Below are 21,030 nucleotides of genomic sequence, written 5' to 3'. Positions count from 1 at the left end.
GATTGCAGAACGTCTTATCATCATTAAACTTTACTAATCAGAAAAACGTTAAAATCGTGAACGAGTTCTCTCCCCTTAGTTCGTTTACAGCGGCCATTTTTAACAGTTCAGACATGGCAGAAGAATATGACGATTTTGAAAGACAGTTAGCCGAAAACAGAGGTGTTTATTTGTTTAGATAACCCTTAAAATTAAGACATGAGCCCCTAACAATGTTATACATAACCATTTCGCAAGTAAGGGTTTGTAACAATCGAGGGTCCTAAAATTACAAAAGAACGCTTTGGTGCGTGTATCATCGTATATAGATTTGTACGATAGTCGATAACCTGATAACGTAACGCATTCTTCGATTCTCATCCGTCAGGGTAATGATTTCGTCCAATTAGTCCAAATGGAGCAAAAATTATATATTTATTTAAAAATAATATGTTGTTTAATTTGATGAAATGAATTCGGTGTTGATTATCATGATTATAGTCTTTTGCTAAGTTTTAGAGCATCATTAAGACTTTTCTAAAATTTGTCCACAATCACATCATGATTTTGTGCATTGCATTCTACTGCCCTTGTGAGGTGTCTTGTTGACAGTTTTCCTGCTGAAGGAAGTGATTCTGGCGTTCCTTCACCAATAAAACCAGCTGACTGCCATGATATGACCAAATGTGATAAATTGTGTTAGAACACCATCTATCAATACAAAATAAGGTGATGTGGTATGATTGCCAATGAGACAATTATCCACCGTAGACCAAATAAAATAGATTTTAGCAACTATATCTCACCTGATGGTCTTTAATAATGAGCAAAACACACTTTAAAAGGCTGTGGCATGACTAAATTTCACACAAGAAAATTAACAGCCTGATTTTTGTTCAAAACAGCAAACAAAATACAAATAAGATATACAGCAACAAACTACAACCACTGAAGAACAGGTTGCTGGCAATGCTGGCTTGGGACATGCACATGCAGAATGTCATAGGCGGATCCAGGGGGGCGCGGGCCCCCCTTTTGTGGGAAAAATTTGGTTGCTTATATAGGGAATCACTGAAGCATGACTGGAGCGCCCTCCCCTTATTAAAAGTTCTGGTTCCGCCACTGAATGTGGTGGAGTTAAACATGTTTGCGGGCACCCATACCTTCCCTTAATCTGTTTCTTCATATTTTCTTGCTTTGTTATGGTTTTGACATAATTTTTTACACAGCTTGTCCCATAGGACATGTCAGAAATAAAGAAATATTGACTATAGTGCAAAATATGAAACATATCTGCTTAACATGCTTAATATGACTAAATGTGCCAGTCCATTCATACTTGCATTTTTAAAACTTATTTATTTATTTTTTCTTTTAGGAATTGGTATGTTACTGTCAGCATTAAATGGTTTTCTTGCCGGGAGAGAGAGAGTGATCATTGATTAATTATACTGTCAAAATGCAAGCTATTTTGAAGGAATTGTTTTGGACATGCAATAATAATTTTGCAAATGACAGCTTATCAAAGAAACAGCGTCCATCTACATATCTGATTTTTATATAGCTGTCAGAAATATGGATATTGCTTTAAAGTTTTGCATACTATAATTATCATGATTATAAAACCAAAACTTATTGTATAAAGAATAATCATGGGCTAGTGGGGCAAGAAAGTTTTTTTTCCAGACTAACAAATATGTGTATGATATTATGTCGTCCTGGTTTTCCAAAAAAGAGGGAGAAGATATGAAGGAGCAATAACTAAAAAAAAAAAACTCGATGAAACAAATACCTACAATACCATGACAAAAAAAAGAAAAACACTGAAAAGTCAAAACACAACAGTTCACAAACCATCACATAGAAAACTAAAGATATCAACAGTCACTCTGTTGTTTGGTTATTTTCTGTGTTTGTCAATAAGACAGCAACCTTAGCTTAATGATACAAAATACAAAAAGTGTTTGAATGGTTTTACACTAGTCATTTTTGGGGCCCTTTATAGCTTGCTGTTCGGTGTGAGCCAAGGCTCCGTGTTGAAGGCCATACTTTGACCTATAATGGTTTACTTTTACAAATTATGACTTGGATGAAGAGTTGTCTCATTGGCACTCATACCACATCTTCTTATACCTATATATGGTCTTCAACAAGTTTCTATAAATATGTCAAGCTCCAACTTGTCCCTAGTCTAGAAAAGTTAACAACAAATTTAACAGTGAATATCAAAAGATCTTTTGTCAACACACTAAGGACAAACATCATTCAGATGTAAATGTTACTGAAGCACTGAAGAGGTTCTGGACTTGGTACATGTACATACATATGTAGCTGGGTGTAATAAGTGTTTGTTAGATCTCGAGATATTGTACACAAATAGTTTAATTTTAGTTTTCATAGAACAATAAAACTGCTAATTGGTTAATATATTTGAAGAAAAGGAACAAACATTTTTTTTTAAGATACAGGGTAAGGAAAATGCTTTTGATGGAAGAGCAATTAAAGTCAAAAGTCCAAGACTTTAAAACTTTTCAGGATTACAAATCATGTAAGAATACATCAAACCATTGCAATGTCTTTTGCATTAAAAATGAATGTTGTATCGTTTATTGTTTCATGTTAGTCCTTAATTACTATACATATAAAAAAACTATAAATATAATACACATTTGACAATATACAGACCAATCACTTGATCTAGCAAATATAATAGGAAGTAAATGAAGCTGTAAAGTCGTGCAATAAAATGCTATACTTCATGTACTAATTTATAAAAAAGTAGAAAATTTATTAAATGTATTATCAGGATAGGAAAATCTTATTCATGCTAACTTTTTTCAGAATTTGAAAAGGAAAAAGTTCCTAATAACAGACGAAGATCTAGATCTCGATCCCCAAGAAAACCACGTTCAAGAAGTAGGGAAAGAAAAAGATCAAGGTCTAGAGAAAGGAAAAGGAAATCGAAAAGGTATACCAATTCATTAGAAAATGATCACCAAGGTCCAGAGAAAGAAAGAAGATGAGTAACATTGCATGTATAATTTGCTTTAAAAGGATTTTATGTAAAATTAATTATTTTATTTAACAAAACAATTTTGGCTAGAAAAAAACTGACAATGATTCAGGTATTTTGTCCTATGCTCAAGTTTGTAATATGTCCCACAACAGAAATGCCTCTTTTTTATTAGATACTACTGATCTTTAAATTTGCTAATATTTTGATAACTGCTAATGTCAATAAGTTTGCTAATTACAGTAGTTTATAAAGAATTTATCATTTGAAATTTAGTAATCGATAGAAAAAATAAACACCTGGCTTCCTAGCTCTTGAGCATGAATGCAGTTTTTATACACCTGTTTACGGGACGTATTATGGTTGACCGTCTGTCCGTCAGTCGTCAACATGTCGGACATTAACCCTTACCATGCTGTGCCCGTCATATGACGGGATGACCCAGACCACCGTTATTTGGCTCTAATGGCTCTCCATACTTTTAGAGGTCAACTTTATGATACTTATTTCGAAATTGATGCATGTTCCCTCAACCTGAGGCCATCTATTGTCATGTTTCTCATGTTTAAGTAGCATTTTGAGCTCAAATACGAACTTGGAAAAATGAAATCGGATAAAACTGGTTTTTCTGGAGGGGTGGGCTTCCCTTCTGTGTCTTACACAGGAAGTTCTGAGGCCTAAAAAATTCAAAAATAGTGTAAACCCGCAGGCATATATCTACTGATCATAATTATTATTGAAATACGCAGAGGAAACGACTACTTCTGGTTTCAGGTCCAGTTGAAGTCCAAAATCGGAAAAAATCATGAAATTCCGTATTTTTTGTCCAAATGACCTTCTTTAGACTGGTGTTTCACTCCAACCTAAGAACTATTGGGGTTAATGTGTTTACTTGTGTCCACTGTTCATGCAGACTACAGCTGAATACCTATATCAGCATCCCTCGGTCTTTGGGGTCAAGAAATAGGACGGAAAATCATCAAATAAGTCAAGAATGCTTTCACCAACTTGCAAGAAATTGTGGTGAATTGTTTATATCTATTGACATTAGCTCCCTTTTGATTTTTAGAAATTTTAGATTTTACGTTTCCGAGTTACAGGGTTTTATTCATAAAAAAAGGGGGATTTTCCAGTTTTCAGACAATTACTAAAAAATGCTTTCAGCAGTTCTCATGAAACTTTGGTGAATTGTTTATATCTGTTAATGTAAGCTCCCTTTAGAATTTTATAAATTTTAGATTTTTCATTTCTGAGTTATGGGGTTTTATTCATTAAAAAAGGGGGAATTTTCCAGTTTTTGGACAATAACTCAAAAATGCTTTCAGCAGTTCTCATGAAACTTTGGTGAATTTTTTTAGCTATTGATGTAATCTCCATTTGATTTTCATAAATTTCAAATATGACATTGAGAAGAAAATGAACTTTATTTGTTTATAGTCTGACAACAGATTTACTAAGTATTGCACAACAGCAAGAAATCTTTAATTGAAGATAAATTCAATTCATATAACCAATTTCAAGTTCTTTGACTACATTTATTCATAAACCTATAATATGTCAAATATTTAATTACAATCCAAATTCAGACCTGTATCAAGCTTGAATATTGTGTCCATTTTTGCCCCAGCTGTTCAGGGTTGGACCTCTGCGGGTGTATCCAGCTGCTCTCAGTTTATTCCAACTTTGACCCCTGTTCGACCAAAAGACTTTAATTAAGAAAGATATCTCTAGCTTTAACTGTTATATGACAATCAGACTAATATGAATACAATATCAAAGAGTTCAACATAATGAATTCAATCCTTTTCAGATTCTTCAAAGTAATCAGGAAACTATTTAACAGATTATTTTAAACTTACTTATTTTAGTAATATACTATGTAATAATTTTTTTAAACGCCCGTTTTATGGGACGTATTATGGTATACCATTGTCCGTTCGTCTGTCCGTCGTCAACATGTCGTACATTAACTCAAAAAACGCATAAAACTTTGGTGAATTGTGTATATCTATTGACGTGAGCTCCCTTTCGTTTTTTATAAAATTTAGATTTTACGTTTCCGAGTTGTGGGGTTTCATTCATTAAAAAAAAGGGGATTTTCCAGTTTTCGGACAATAAGTCAAGAATGCTTTCACCAACTTGCAAGAAATTGTGGTGAATGTTTATGTCCATTGACATGAGCTCCCTTTCGATTTTTATAAATTTTAGATTTTACGTTTCTGAGTTACAGGGTTTTATTCATAAAAAAAAGGGGGATTTCCAGTTTTCAGACAATAACTCAAAATTACTTTCAGCAATTCTTATGAAACTTTGGTGAATTGTTTGTATGTATTGATGTAAGCTTCCTTTAGAATTTTATAAATTTTACGTTTTACATTTCTGAGTTATGGGGTTTTATTCATTAAAAAAAGGGGTGATTTTCCAGTTTTCGGACAATAACTCAAAAATGCTGTCACCAATTCTCATGAAACTTTGGTGAATTGTTTATATTTATTGATGTAAGCTCCCTTTTAATTTTCATAAATTTCTAATATGACATTGAGAATTAATTGAACTTTATTTGTTTATAGTCTGACAACAGATTTACTAAGTACTGCACAGCAGCAAGAAATCTTTAATTGAATATAAATTCAATTCATATAACCAATTTCAAGATCTTTGACTACATTTATTCAGAAACCTATAATATGTCAAATATTTAATTACAATCCAAATTCAGACCTGAATCAAGCTTGAATATTGTTTCCATTTTTGCCCCAACTGTTCACGGTTGGACCTCTGCGGGCGTATTTAGCTGCGCTCAGCGAAGCAGTTTATTCTCATAAAATATTCTCCTGGTCAGAAAACTAGACCATTTAAATATTTACAACATAAATGAATAATTTGTTTTAATGCAAAAATTCTCTTGAGGTATTTTTTTTGCATTTCACTTACAGAGCTATTAGATCTTGCAATAATTTTATTTTAGCCGATCACCACCCAAACCAAAGCAAACTCGTAGAAAGAAGCCATACAAATACTGGGATGTTCCTCCTACAGGATTTGAACATATGTCACCTATGCAGTACAAAGCCATGCAGAGTATGTATTTTTTTTTTATAGCTATAACAGGTTAATGGACCAACATAATTTTAAACTGATAAACTCTGCCTACATAGACTTTTATCACGGACAGCCTCCTTTATGTAATACATTGCTTTTGTGTTGCTTAAATATAATTGAATATATTTAATTACGATATATGGTTTTAGTCTTTTGTGGAGGTTGAGTAATATCAGAATCCAAAATCTATTAATACTTTTAACATTTACATGTGCTGATACAAAATAAGTTAAATAATAAACCAAGAAATGCATTTAAAAATACATTGAATGTGGAAGAAAGTACAGATTACAGATATATACCATAGTGTATATATGTACTATGATTTGACCTGTTATATCTTTTTGTCAACATATCAGTCAGATTTTGTAACCAATATTTCGTTACTACCATTTTCTAAAACTGAAAATAGAAGTGAGAAAGTTTATACATTTTGAAAATTTTTATCATACAATATCAGCTCATAGTACCTAAATCTGTAAAAAAAAAATCATTATTTTATAATAGTATCAGTGGTTGGAACAGTTTACAGTAATGGGTCATACATTTTGTAAGTAACCATCAGAAAATTTCCCAAAATATTAATGACTTTCTGTTCTTGTAATACTGTAATATGTTGTAAAACCAAGTTTCCTTGATATATTGTAGGTGCTGGACAGATTCCACAAACAATTACTGTACCAAATGTCAATCTGACAAACACAACTGTACCATTTGCCGGTAGTGCTATCAGTAGACAAGCTAGACGTCTGTATGTTGGTAACATGCCTTTTGGTGTTACAGAAGTAAGCAATATTCTGTTATGATAAAATCCATCTCTAAGAACCAGTTCATAAAATTTGATCTTATACTTGAAAGTGTGTCTTTACAAACAAACGGCATTTTTGTACATATTGATAGATCAATTTCTCTGCTTTAAAATACATGTAAAGACAAGCTACAAATTAAAAAAAAGTCTTCGAAAACAAAAACTAGTGTTACAAAATCGGTGACATTTTCTTGTTTCTTTATAATCAAGATATTTATTGATATAATTTATGTTATGTTATCACGTTTTGTCCTAATGATTAATTATCAGAAATCTGGAATTAAAAAACCAAATGTTTATTTTTATACAGGAGGCTATGATGGATTTTTTCAATCATCAGATGAAATTATCAGGTTTAGCACAAGCTGAAGGAAACCCTATTATTGCTGTACAAATTAACTTGGATAAAAATTTTGCATTTTTAGAGGTAAGATATAAAACTTTATTTACTGTATTAGGTTTCAATCGATTACTTATGGCTTTTTCAAATGTCTTATGGTCTAATGTAACTTATGGTTTCTTCATCTATATCTTCTGATATAATCCTTCAAAAAAGATAACTGTACTGCTAAAATCTTGGAATAACTGTGGAATTGTTTATTGCAAAAAAGTGGGAACCTTGATTTATATGTAAAGCTTGTGAAAAAAAAATGTTTTTCAAGTATAAGAAATGTTTTTTATGAACAGTTACTAGAAAACCAGGAGTATTATTTCCATAACCACATTTACTTGGTTGTTGGTCTACAGCTGACCAATCAATCTGCAAACCAAACAACAACCAATTCAGTGCTTTTATCATTTTCAAAAAAGTGTACCTTCAAATTGCTTTTCAGTTTCGTTCAGTAGATGAGACAACACAAGCCATGGCCTTTGATGGTATTAATTTTCAAGGTCAATCTTTGAAAATTAGAAGACCCAGGGATTATCAGCCCTTACCTGGAATGTCAGAAAATCCTACAGTAAATGTACCAGGTATGTTAGTTCTAAGATAGGTCAAATGGTATATAAATGTGTTACTAAGTCCTTTTCCAATGACAAAACAGGCTACAAAATATTTTACTGGTTTTTATTGAATGAGCTTGGTAGAATCATAAAGATCAATGACTATTTAAAAATAAGAGATGTGGTTTGAATGCAATTGAGACAACTATGTACCAGATATCAAAGGATGAGAATGTAAACAACTATGGTCACAGACTCACAGTACAGCATCAACAATGAGTAAAACCCATACTGTATTGTAAACCATAAAAGGCCCTGGCATAACAAAAATGTGAAACAATTCAGTAGAAAATCAAGGTCCTGATTTATAATTCAAGCAATAAAGGAACAACAAATATGGCAATCAGCAACTACCACTAAATTACACACTCCTGATTTAAGACAGATACACAAAGAATATGGCACAGCTAAACACACCCATGAGCCATTGACCCTTGTTCCAACCTGGGACAATGGTGCATAACACCAGACCAAATTGTAAAATTCAGTTGGAAAGGGCTGGACTCTTCAGATAGGCACAAAGCACAACAAAACACTTCATTAACATAAACAGTCTAAGAAAAGCATGACCCTGTACAATACCAAAATTTAAGTATCGACAAGATGAAGGACCAAAAACTAGCATTACATATTTAGTTATGTTTTAATTTATTAAAAACAAAATCAGTGTTAGTACTTATATAGCCAATATTCAAAGATTTTACTACAGTGTTAGATTGAAAACTTTTCAGATAAAGTTTATTCGGAGGAGCAAGAAGTTTACATGGATCGTATCTAAATTTATGGGATCTATAAACTATAAAGTTTTCTTCTGTTTAATAGGACAACATTAACCAAGACAAAAACTTCAGAGCAATTTGAGATAGATGAATAATATGTCATTATGATTTAAGATCCTTGTAGATTATCGTTGGTCATCTCAACGAGATTGATTTTCTCGCTTGAACCGGTACGGCGAAAGTATGAAAAGCAATCAAATTAAGATGACCAATGATAATCTGTTTATCGCTATTTTTCCTATGATGGCATTGTTAATTTCATTGACAACGGCACATGCGCCCTTAGTTTCTAGCGATAATTTTTCATATCACTCTACTGTGCTGAGAAAGGAAATTATCAGTCAGTAAGATCAAAGGAAAATTTCATAAAATAGCGATAATTCTAGTTATGAATAAAGTAATATGAATTATTGTTATTTTACAGGTGTGGTATCTACAGTTGTACAAGACTCACCACATAAAGTATTCATTGGTGGATTACCTAATTATCTCAATGAGGATCAGGTAGGGTTTCTGTCAGAAAGTCTCGTTTGTTTACAGGTAAAGTGATTACAGGGCTCTCCATGATGGACATCAAAAGCTGTCAGAATTTTGTTGAAATTTGTTTCACAGGGTCAGCTGGCCAAGTGTTCCAGTGTCCACCAAAACAGAGTTTCATTATTTTTTTTTATTCAACACAAAAAGATTTAATTCTATCGATATTATCCTTTGGCAATATGTAAATCTCTTTCAGGAATTCTTTTTTTCAGCCATTTTATATTAAATAGTATCAAATGTTATATGTTAGGTCAAAATTTTGTTATTTTTTGCAGCAGTTCTTTTTCAGGAATTTGTCTTTTACAGGAATTTTTTTTATTAATATGAAAAAGAAACTGATAGTATAAATACATAATTCTGTTAATTTATTATTTTATAAAAAAAAATGGTGGCTACAAGATATGATATGTGAAGTCTAAAAGAACATTTTTCTGACAGTGAATGTATTTGTAAAATGTCATTATTTGTTAGCTTGTGTCGCTTGTTTTTAGGCTAAAATTCCTAACCACTGATTATTCAAACCCTTGCTACGCACCAGTCTAAATATAATTTTGAATCTATTCTTTTACAAAGAAAAGGTTCAAAATTTTTTTTAATTTTAAAAAATTGGAATTAAGTGCATTATTGGTTATTCCTTTATGATGTACCGAAAAAGATTTGGGATTTACAAAGGCTGTCCTGCTAAAAGCTGGTGACACAATGAATTTATTTGGATGCTTTGTAAACACATACTGATCTATTTTCTTGTTTCTTCCCCCTTTGTTCTTAGCATAGGGGAAGAGGTTGAGTGGTAAATATGATTATGAAACAGCCAACAAAAGGCAAGTACATATATGTGGGAAATGTTCATAATTCCATCAGGTAGTAGTTGATGTGCAGTATACTGAATTTTAAATGGGTCAGTGAACCATAAAAATTCAAGTCAGAGATTTCACAAACAAAGGATGTTGCATCTGGTTGAAAGAAGGTGGAATTTAAAAAATCTAAAATATTTTAAACATCAATCTGTATGACTTATCGTGAAAGTTATTCAAAAAAGCAATCTTTGATTTCAGTTAAGAATTAAGACCAATCCATTCCAAAAGAATTATATTTGGTAACATATAATTTAGTCAACAACAAAAAACTTGTATAGGAGATCTTAAGTCAAAGCTTCAAATATTATATTTCCTCAAAGCTTTAAAATATTCAATAGACAGTGTCAGATAGATTAAACTGTACTTGTACCTCAAATGATGTAATTTTTTTGGGTCTATCTACCTTCTGATATTTTTCCAAAATATAACCTGTTTCTTTCAAAATAAAATTTAAAAAAAAGAGTAATCAAATACTGGTTTTAAAATAAAATGAAAATTATTAAATACTGGTAAGTATGAAACTTCAAAACAAAATTCTATCTCACAAAACAGTAAAGAAACTTCAAACAATGGCTTTTACTTTTTACAAGCAATGTTAAAACTGTATGTTCCTAATATTTTACTTAAATAATTTTAAATTCTTCAAGAAATTTACCTAACAGATGTTTTCTTTAGTCCATTCAAAATTCATCAAAGTAAAGATCAATAAGGGCTGATCTATTAAAACATAGATGTAATCCAGGGAGGGCACTTCAAAATTTCATTTATGGTGGGTGTTAAATATATTTTCTGCTCAATAAATGGTAAGTGAAACTCTTAAATTGCCTCTATAGGTGGCTACCCTGTTTTCAAAGTGCCTTCCCTGGGTGTGGTGTATGTTTAAATGGAACAGCCACAATTATCTTTCTGGTTTTAAATGAAGCTTTTTATATTTTAGGTAAAGGAGCTGTTGACTTCATTTGGACCACTGAAAGCATTTAATCTGGTAAAAGACAGTGCTACAGGACTCTCTAAAGGTTATGCATTCTGTGAATATGTGGATGTCAATATTACAGATCAGGTAGGAACTATGTGTTGTTGTTAATCCATAAAAAAACTGACCTTTAAAACTCTGGCTATCAGCCTCTGCATAAACCAGCACTTAATTTCAAAATAAGACCTGTTTTACTAATTTTTATACGACCGCAAAAATTGAAAATTTTTTGGTCGTATATTGGTATGACGTTGGCGTCGTCGTCGTCGTTGTCGTCGTCTGGCGTCGTCCGAAGACACATTGGTTTTCGCACTCTAACTTTAGTTTAAGTGAATGGATCTCCATGAAATTTTACCATAAGGTTCAATACCATGAAAGGAAGGTTGGGATTGATTTTGGGGGTTATGGTACCAACAGTTAAGGAATTAGGGGCCAAAAAGGGGCCAACAATAAGCATTTTTGTAACTTCCAGACAATAACTTGTGTGTAAGTGTATGGATCTCTCTGACATTGTACCACAAGGTTCCATATCACAAAGGGAAGGCTGTAATTGATTTTGGGGGTAATTGCCTCAAAATGTTAGGAATTAGGGGCCAAAAAAGGGGCAAAAAACAAGCATTTTTCTAGTTTCATGACAATAACTTGTGTGTAAGTGTTTGGATATTTCTGAAATTGTACTACAAGGTTCCATATCACAAAGGGAAAGCTGGAATTGAGTTTGGGGGTAATTGCCCGAAACGTTTAGGAATTGGGGGCCAAAAAGGGGCCAAAAATAAGCATTTTTCTAGTTTCCAGACAATAACTTGTGTTCAAGTGTATGGATCTCTCTGAAATTGTACTGCAAGGTACCATACCACAAAGGGAAGGCTGAGATTGAGTTTGGGGGTGATGAATCATAAGGGGGTTCAAAAAATTTTGGGGGGGGATTTTTTTTTTTCTTTTTTTTTTCTTTTTTTCCTTTTTTTCTTCTTTTAAAATTTTCCATTTTAAGTTGGTTATTTCTGATTTATATTTAAAAGCAAATAATAATGATATGGTAGGAGATACACACCAAACAGGATGTGTAAATTATTATATAATAAGTATTGTGCAATAGCAAGAAATTTTCAATTGCACAGTATTGCACAATAGCAAGAAATCTTCAATTGCACAGTATTGCACAATAGCAAGAAATCTTCAATTGCACAGTATTGCGCAATAGCAAGAAATATCCAATAGCACAATATTGCGCAATAGCAAGAAATTGTCAATTGTACAGTATTGCGCAATAGCAAGAAATAATCAATTGCACAGTATTGTGCAAAAGAAGATACTTCGTATAAATTGCTTATTTCTTGATCAATTTCAATGGGGTTTTATTCTTGAATTCTTGGGGTTCTTTAATATACTGAATCTAACCGTGTATTAAGTTTTTGGATTTTGGGCCCCGTTTTTAAATTGGTCCACATTGAGGTCCAAAGGGTCCAAAATTTAACTTTGTTTGATTTCATCAAAAATTGAATTATTGGGGTTCTTTGATATGCCGAATCTAACCGTGTATTTAGATTCTTAATTTTTGGTTCTGTTTTCAAATTGGTCTACATAGAGGTCCAAAGGGTCCAAAATTAAACTTAGTTTGATTTCAACAAAAATTGAATATACGGGGTTCTTTGATATGCTGAATCTAACCATGTATTTAGATTTTTGATTATGGGCCCAGTTTTCAAGTTGGTCCAAATCGGGGTCCAAAATTAAACTTTGTTTGATTTCAACAAAAATTGAATATATGGGGTTCTTTGATATGCTGAATCTAATCATGTATTTAGATTTTTGATTATGGGCCCAGTTTTCAAGTTGGTCCAAATCGGGGTCCAAAATTAAACTTTGTTTGATTTCAACAAAAATTGAATATATGGGGTTCTTTGATATGCTGAATCTAACCATGTATTTAGATTTTTGATTGGTGGGCCCTGTTATCAACTTTGTCCACATTGAGATCAAAAGGGTCCAAAATTAAACTTTGTTTGATTTCATCAAAAATTGAATATATGGGGTTCTTTGATATGCTGAATCTAACCATGTATTTAGATTTTTGATTATGGGCCCAGTTTTCAAGTTGGTCCAAATCGGGGTCCAAAATTAAACTTTGTTTGATTTCAACAAAAATTGAATATATGGGGTTTTTTGATATGCTGAATCTAACCATGTATTTAGATTTTTGATTATGGGCCCAGTTTTCAAGTTGGTCCAAATCGGGGTCCAAAATTAAACTTTGTTTGATTTCAACAAAAATTGAATATATGGGGTCCTGTAATATGCTGAATCTAACCGTGTATTAAGTTTTTGGATTTTGGGCCCCGTTTTTAAATTGGTCCACATTGAAGTCCAAAGGGTCCAAAATTTAACTTTGTTTGATTTCATCAAAAATTGAATTATTGGGGTTCTTTGATATGCCAAATCTAACCGTGTATTTAGATTCTTAATTTTTGGTTCCGTTTTCAAATTGGTCTACATAAAGGTCCAAAGGGTCCAAAATTAAACTTAGTTTGATTTTAACAAAAATTGAATTTTTAGGGTTCTTTGATATGCTGAATCTAAACATGTATTTAGATTTTTGATTATGGGCCCAGTTTTCAAGTTGGTCCAAATCGGGGTCCAAAATTAAACTTTGTTTGATTTCAACAAAAATTGAATATATGGGGTTCTTTGATATGCTGAATCTAACCATGTATTTAGATTTTTGATTTTTGGGCCCTGTTATCATTTTTGTCCACATTGAGATCAAAAGGGTCCAAAATTAAACTTTGTTTGATTTCATCAAAAATTGAATTCTTGGGGTTCTTTGATATGCTGAATCTAACCATGTATTTAGATTTTGGATATTGGACCATAATAGGTGAATGTCCAATTTAAAATTTTTAAGTTCTTAGACCACATTCATTCTGTGTCAGAAACCTATGCTGTGTCAAATATTTAATCACAATCCAAATTCAGAGCTGTATCAAGCTTGAATGTTGTGTCCATACTTGCCCCAACTGTTCAGGGTTCGACCTCTGCGGTCGTATCAAGCTGCGCCCTGCGGAGCATTTTATTAAATTCTTATTATTTGACATTTGGTCAGCCATTCTAACAATTGTAAACATCTGCCCATTTACTGAAATAGAAAATTTTACCAAAAAATTATAAAAAGAAGACAGAAAAAATCCTGTACAAGGCAAAATGCTACATACATTGAAATAAGAATGACCCCAACTGCCATTAAAGATGACTGGTACCATTATTTCTGATATTAAATTTGACATCATACATCAATAAAAAATCAGATAAAAAAATGCACAGGACAAACTGCATCCAAACTTAAGGATATGGTTATGATAGAGGTACAAAAATTATCTATTAGAATTAAGGTTTATCACTCTGATAACCACAAAGGATGCTTTAAGCATGATTTGATAGCATGTCAATAAAGGATATTTAGAAAAAAATCTGTAAATGGATAATTGCTATCAATCTTTTGTTTGGTTAATAATACAATAATGATCCCTTTAGAATTGTGGTTGATGACAGTCATCACAATAAAAAAAAAACAGCAATTACCATACAGCACAGGTTGTGCAAAACTTCTAATTTATTTGTGCTGTCTACCTTATACAGTAGACATGCTGTTTCTTTTGTTTTATTAGAAGACTTGCAAATACAATTTATTGATATTAGCAGTTAAGCATTTGTATTCAATATTTTATACAAAAAAAGAGAAATAAAGAAGTTGAGTGGACTTGATTAGACAAGTGGGATAAATAAAATTGACATAAACTGTGTACTAAAAAAAGATAATTTGACAAAAGGAGTAGTAAGTCTTGTCTTATTTTTGTCTAAGAAAATAAAGTTTTTGAAAACTTCTTTAATTTTGCACAGGGTAAAGTAAAACGCATCTGATAAAAAGAAGTATACAAAATGTCTAATGATTTTAGGTTATACAGGGTGTTATTCACAAAAATGCCCTCTGCTTGGAGATTTGACAGGTTAAGCCTTTGTAACCTACACCAATTTTGTTTATGAATGAAGTTTGAAAGAAATATTTTTGCTTTAAGATGGTGCATTGGAATACTAAGTTGTTGCAGTTTAGGGGGTAGAAATCAAAAAGATTCAAACATTTCAACAAAGAGGCAAAGATACCAGATTAGCCATAAGCAATCACTAGTTTCTCGATTTTGTTATTTCAGGCATGTGCTGGATTGAATGGAATGCAGCTTGGTGATAAGAAGGTCATAGTTCAGAGAGCAAGTGTTGGTAAAATGAATGCACAAATGGTAAGTTTTCATTTTTTTTTTCTTTCTTTTTTGACATAATTTCAGCTGAAATAACCCAAAGTGACATTATATCAGCTTGACACAGCTGCTTATTTAAATTTGCAAATAGACCAGATTAAAAGATATATGGACTGAAAGTTGGTTGTTGTTACTTTGGCTATCAAAGCTGGCTGAGAGTGAGAAATGGATTTAGTTTTGTGTCCTGAAACCATTGATATTAATAAGGTTATCTCACTTTTACCTTTTAAGCAATAATCACACCCTTAAGTTTGTCCATTCCTTTGTTAGATTCAGAATTATTTTGTGAAGGAGGATTTTACTGTTTCACCATTTGATGAATTTCCACTAGAATCCAGGTATTTTCTGCAGCTTTGTAAAGAAGTTATACCCCCACTTTAGTAGTGAGTGCAACTGCTGTATTGCATTAACCTTGTCTGGTTGGTCATCCAACAAATATTTACATCACATTTTTCTCAGGTACTACGGAACAGAATGACTTCATATTTGGTATAATTGTAAAGTGTAAGCACTCTTTGGTTCTGTCAGACACCTAGTTCCTGTTGTTGGTACTTAGAATTTTACAATATGTTGAATGAACTTAATATTTTCATCAAACATTTCTTCAGTACTTTATATTTGGTCAGCAGCTTTACATTGAACTTGAGTGTAAGCTCATTTCAGATCCCTTACCTACTACCTGTTTTCTGATGCTTTGAATTACAAGAAGGGTGTACTTGGCATGGCAAAGTGCAACTTCTTATTTAGATGTATTATTTGGAGTATACCAACACTTATTCATTGCCAGAGCAGTAAAATACATGCTGAAATATTATAACAGATAATGTAAAAAAGGGATACTAGTTTCTTGGGTTCTATTTTACTATTTATATATATTTGTTCATGGAAAGTATCTATTCAAGGAAACTTAACATTTTGTATTTATTTATAGCCTGTACAGTTACAAGTACCAGGTATTAACCTTGCCCAGGGAGCTGGACCTCCTACAGAGGTGTTATGCCTGATGAATATGATAACACCAGAAGAATTGGAAGATGAGGAAGAATATGAAGGTTAGATTTGTTTTATATTAGTGCAGACAGAAACAATATGGAAAACAACTGTCTTTATAATCATAGTAACATTTTATATTACCTATGTTTATTCTGTTTGCTTCTCTATATTTTGAATGCTACAATTTATTGTTGTGAAGAACATGTAAATCTGTCAAAATTTGATTAACAATGTCAATTATTTATCATAGTTATTATCTTAGGATGCTGTAATTGAAATAATGATTCATATTAAGGATGTATTCTTCTAATGTTTCAGTCTTGTTGAAATCTCGTTCGGGAATTATTTCCAAAACATGTGATACAAGTGGAAAATATCAATGAACATAAAAAATATTATGATGAAACTAAACTCTGTGAAAAAATTGTGTACTTACAATAAGTAGTTTTTGAGTGATAAAATTTTCAAATTTTATAACCAATCTGGTAAGTGTCATCAGCCAAAATGTTGAGAAAATAGGAGAGGGTACAAAGAAATGATTTTACCAAAAATATGTACATCACTACCAATTTTTTCGTTTCAAAATTCTTAGATATGTATTTTTTCAATCATTTATAACAAAGAAGTTGAAATAATATGCTTTTTGTACTAAAAAAAAAAGAAGAGAAAAATCCCAAATTTACAAAAAAGCAACAAAACTTTATAAAACATTCTAATATTAACACCAACCTGTAGTTTTTTTATGCCCCCGTCGTAGCGGAGGGGGCATTAAGTTTTACCCTTGTTTGTCTGTACGTCCCAAAGTTGGTTTCCGTTCTCTAACTTAAGTTTGCCTCAACCAAATCTTATGAAACTTATACACAATACTTATAACCACAAAACTCAGATCAAGTACAAATTTGGGTAGCTTCACTTTTACCGTTCTTCAGGCCTCTACAATAACTTTTTTTCCAACTTGTCCAGTAGTACAAGTACATACCAAAACTTACTTGTCCGAATGAAATTGTAACTTGTCCAACAAAAATCTTAATAATAACCTTTTTTGCATTTTAAGTTGATTCAAGGAACAAAATGAATTAAAACAATAGAACAGAATTTGATTTATATCTTTTGAAATACCTTTTAAAAATATGAGTCGAGAACAACTGAATCTAGTCATGTCACAGGACTTATGTTCTAGTTTTCATCAATGCCAAAGTCTCATCAGACTCTACACATGAGGCACCGTCTGATAGGCCTGTCAATTTTCACTCATTGGATTTTTATCCTGGTTTTTTAAGTTGAAAAGAGTTTCTTCAAATTCAATCAATAAAAAAAAAGAAGATGAGGTATGATTGCCAATGAGACAACTCTCTGCAAGAGACCAAATGACACAGAAATTAATAACTATAGGTCACCGTATTGCAAGTATTGTTTTTTTCTTCTATATATGATCAAATATGATTTGGGAATTTTATGGTAAATAATTTCTTCATTTTTATTTAAAAAATATTTTTGTTAAAAAAAATACGGTATGGTATTTATTATAAAGCAACAGAATAAGGTAGGAAAACGAGGTACTGATTTGTCTTGGTCCCGAAATGTCTCCTGCGTTGCCAAACTGTCTATTAATCATGTCTATTAAATATGTCTCCTACGGTGCCAAACTGTCTATTAAACTTGGAGCCGAATCGTTTCCGAGCTGGTGACGAACTGTCTTGTAATGTTACCTTATCTACAAAGCGCATCGCTGATTCGGATCAGTAAGACTGGTTTCCGAGAATAGTACATGTATGTCTTTTACCTGTTAAAAAGTACCTGACAAAGAACCAGTTTTAAATTATCGATTGCAAGTAAACATGTCAAATTAATACTTGTGTTTATCTTCTTTTCTTGTTTTTTGTTTATAATTACTTTGTTCATCAAAGTTGGATTAAATTTATTTTCTGCATAGTAATTTAACTTGTCCCGTCGGACAAGCTTGATATAGCTTTTACTTGTCCGACCTTTTTTTCCTCTGGTACCGGACAATCGGACAAGCGTTATTGTCGAGCCCTGTTCTTCAGTTATGTTCCTTTATAACTTTATATGATATGCAAGTGGGGGCATCATCTGTGTCCCATGGACACATTCCCTATTTATTTAGTTAGATTTACTCAGATTGGTCCACTTCATCTTTAGTGAAAGTATGAAAAAAGTTCAAGATTTTTTTCATGATATTGACCCAAAAATGTGTAAAAATTGATGAAAAATGGGAAAATCATAAAAAATGGGTACTTTCAAATGGCTGTAGCAAAAAAAGAAGTGCACCATCATCAGTTACTTTCTTACAGTCATATAAACCCAAAAATCAGGTTAAGAAAAAATTCTAGAAATTTTTGGCTCCTCAGAGGTGTACATCCTTAACTGTTAAAAATTAGAAATTATTGTTGATCTTGCAAAAAAAAAATAATCAGAAAGCATATGACATTGCACTTTAAATTCCACCATGGTCATCTTGTGATAACATGCTCCCCATGAATGCATGAGGTTTTAGGTTTGAAACCTGACCAGGTAAAACAAAAGACTTAAAAATTGATATGTATTGCTCTGTTAAGCATGCAGCATTTAAGAAATAATACTGGTTGGCTTGGAGTCAGAATAAAGTGTATGAATAGTAACAGAATTAGGTTCATCATGTCGGTCTAGTTAAAAGCTGGGTTTATATTCATATCACATTAACATGTTCTCATCCTAAATATGCATTTAATTTGCCATTTGATGTTAGTCAGCTATCCATCATCATCATCATCATCATCATCATCCACCAGATGTGTTACAGTTCATGCAGAATGTTTACACCATTTATATTCATACTGTTAAAAATCTTACCAAAATACATGCAAAATATCTATATGGTTAATGCCTTAAAATTCAGAGTTTTTTCTAAAGTAAGAAAATCTTTTTAATTAACAGACATTTTGGAGGATGTCAAAGAAGAATGCGGGAAGTATGGTGTGGTGCGGAGTTTGGAAATCCCCAGACCAATCAAAGGAGTGGATGTTCCTGGATGTGGAAAGGTGAGCTATAGTCTTTTATTTAGCTTGTGTACAAAAGTTTAATTGTTAAATTTTGATATGTATGATAATCAATGGTGGATTCAAAAAGAGGGTATACCACTATAATAAACAAAAAAATTGACTTAAAATTGTCAAAAACTTTTGCTATCCCCAATTCTGGATCAGTATGATAATTTGATTGTTATCTAAGTCACAGTGATTTACTTGAGACAACATTAATTTTAGAATTTTTGCTTGGAGTTGTTACCAGAGCCAAAACAGAACCGTGTCTCCAAAAATAAATGACTAAATCATTTTATTTCCTAAATCGATACTGTAAGACACCCCCTTCCCCCCAAAAGAAAAGAAGACCTAAAAAAGAATAGTAAAAAGACCTAATGAAGATCAGATAAAATATGTGTCAGTTGACGAAAATTGATAATGTGTGTATTTTTCCTAATTTATCTAAATATTGAAAAAATTTGTCATTGTAGATATTTGTGGAGTTTAATTCTATAATTGATTGTCAAAAGGCACAGCAAGCATTGACAGGAAGGAAGTTCTCCAACAGAGTTGTTGTCACCTCTTACTATGATCCAGATAAATATCATCGAAGAGAATTTTAACATTATTTGTCCCATAATAACTTTTTAGTCATCATGTCTTATTAAATGTACAAAATTGAATGAACTTCATGTTTTATTTGTTTATAAATATCGATTTTAATATTAAATCACCTAGCCATGGGCTATATCAGTTTTCTCCATTTATTATCATTTGATGTAAAACATTTCATAAATCTTAGTAATGTCAACGCTAATTTCTTTTGGCATTGCATTGAATCAGCCATTGTCTGTGTTAGTGTTGTCATCACAAGAATGACTAAAAATGACTGGTCTAAACTGAATCCAACTTTGATGTTAGATTGTCACAACTAAATTGCTCGATTTCTGATGTTCAATTTACATAGCATAACATGGCATTTACAAGATAGACCCAGTTATTACATGAAATTGGTAACCACTTAGAATTATTTTGTGGCATGACATTTTTTGTTGATATCATTGCTGTTAATTAATGTATAGAAGTAGATCATCTACTTTCAATTTGCTCAACAATTAAAAATGAAATTTATTTAACACAATAAATGAGTCAAATATTTCATGCATAACAGGCTGAAGATAGGATTGGTTTGTTTTTTTGGCCAAAGGATAAACATTTTGACCATTAACAGTGTTGCATGCTTTACATACATTGGTAATGTTTATTGTTGGAAGATGTACTAATTGTGTGTTAGAAAAGGTGTTTTGTTGCTCATAACTTACTGAAGTTTACATAGCTATTTTGACTGACATTCATATAGCTATACATGCTAAGATTTAGTAAAATGAATTTATAAAAAGAGAGAAACCAGTATCATTAATTTAGTACACTTCATATCCTGTTTTTGCATCTTAGTTTTATTGGTTGGAGCTATTGCAGAACTATGTACCGGGTTCATGCTTTATTGGTTTTTATTCTCAATGAACAAGGTTGAAACAATCAGTTTTCCTGGCCTGCCAGAACATCTCTTGATCATTTTCAGGTTTGCCCATTTTTAGATCAGGTCTGGAGCATTTGAAAAACTCTTCTAAAAAAGAGAACAGGCCCCTAGTATCCTCTA

General features: G+C 31.9%; 1 protein-coding gene across 1 annotated transcript; it reads left to right on the top strand.

Moving 5' to 3' along the window:
- Positions 1-75: 75 nt before the first annotated feature.
- On the top strand, positions 76-20,118 carry LOC127710259 (splicing factor U2AF 50 kDa subunit-like). The gene is made up of 12 exons (XM_052216038.1): positions 76-168; positions 2,812-2,947; positions 5,961-6,073; positions 6,743-6,879; positions 7,213-7,329; positions 7,736-7,874; positions 9,108-9,187; positions 11,015-11,137; positions 15,253-15,339; positions 16,289-16,409; positions 19,285-19,388; positions 19,862-20,118. The coding sequence occupies exons 1-12, from the start codon at positions 114-116 to the stop codon at positions 19,991-19,993; spliced, it is 1,344 nt and encodes a 447-aa protein (XP_052071998.1). The 5' UTR covers positions 76-113; the 3' UTR covers positions 19,994-20,118.
- The last annotated feature ends 912 nt before the right edge of the window (positions 20,119-21,030 follow it).

Source organism: Mytilus californianus, unplaced genomic scaffold (assembly GCF_021869535.1).
Source record: "Mytilus californianus isolate M0D057914Y unplaced genomic scaffold, xbMytCali1.0.p SCAF_7, whole genome shotgun sequence".
NCBI classification, from domain to species: domain Eukaryota; kingdom Metazoa; phylum Mollusca; class Bivalvia; order Mytilida; family Mytilidae; genus Mytilus; species Mytilus californianus.
This window is presented reverse-complemented; position numbering and strand designations above follow the sequence as displayed.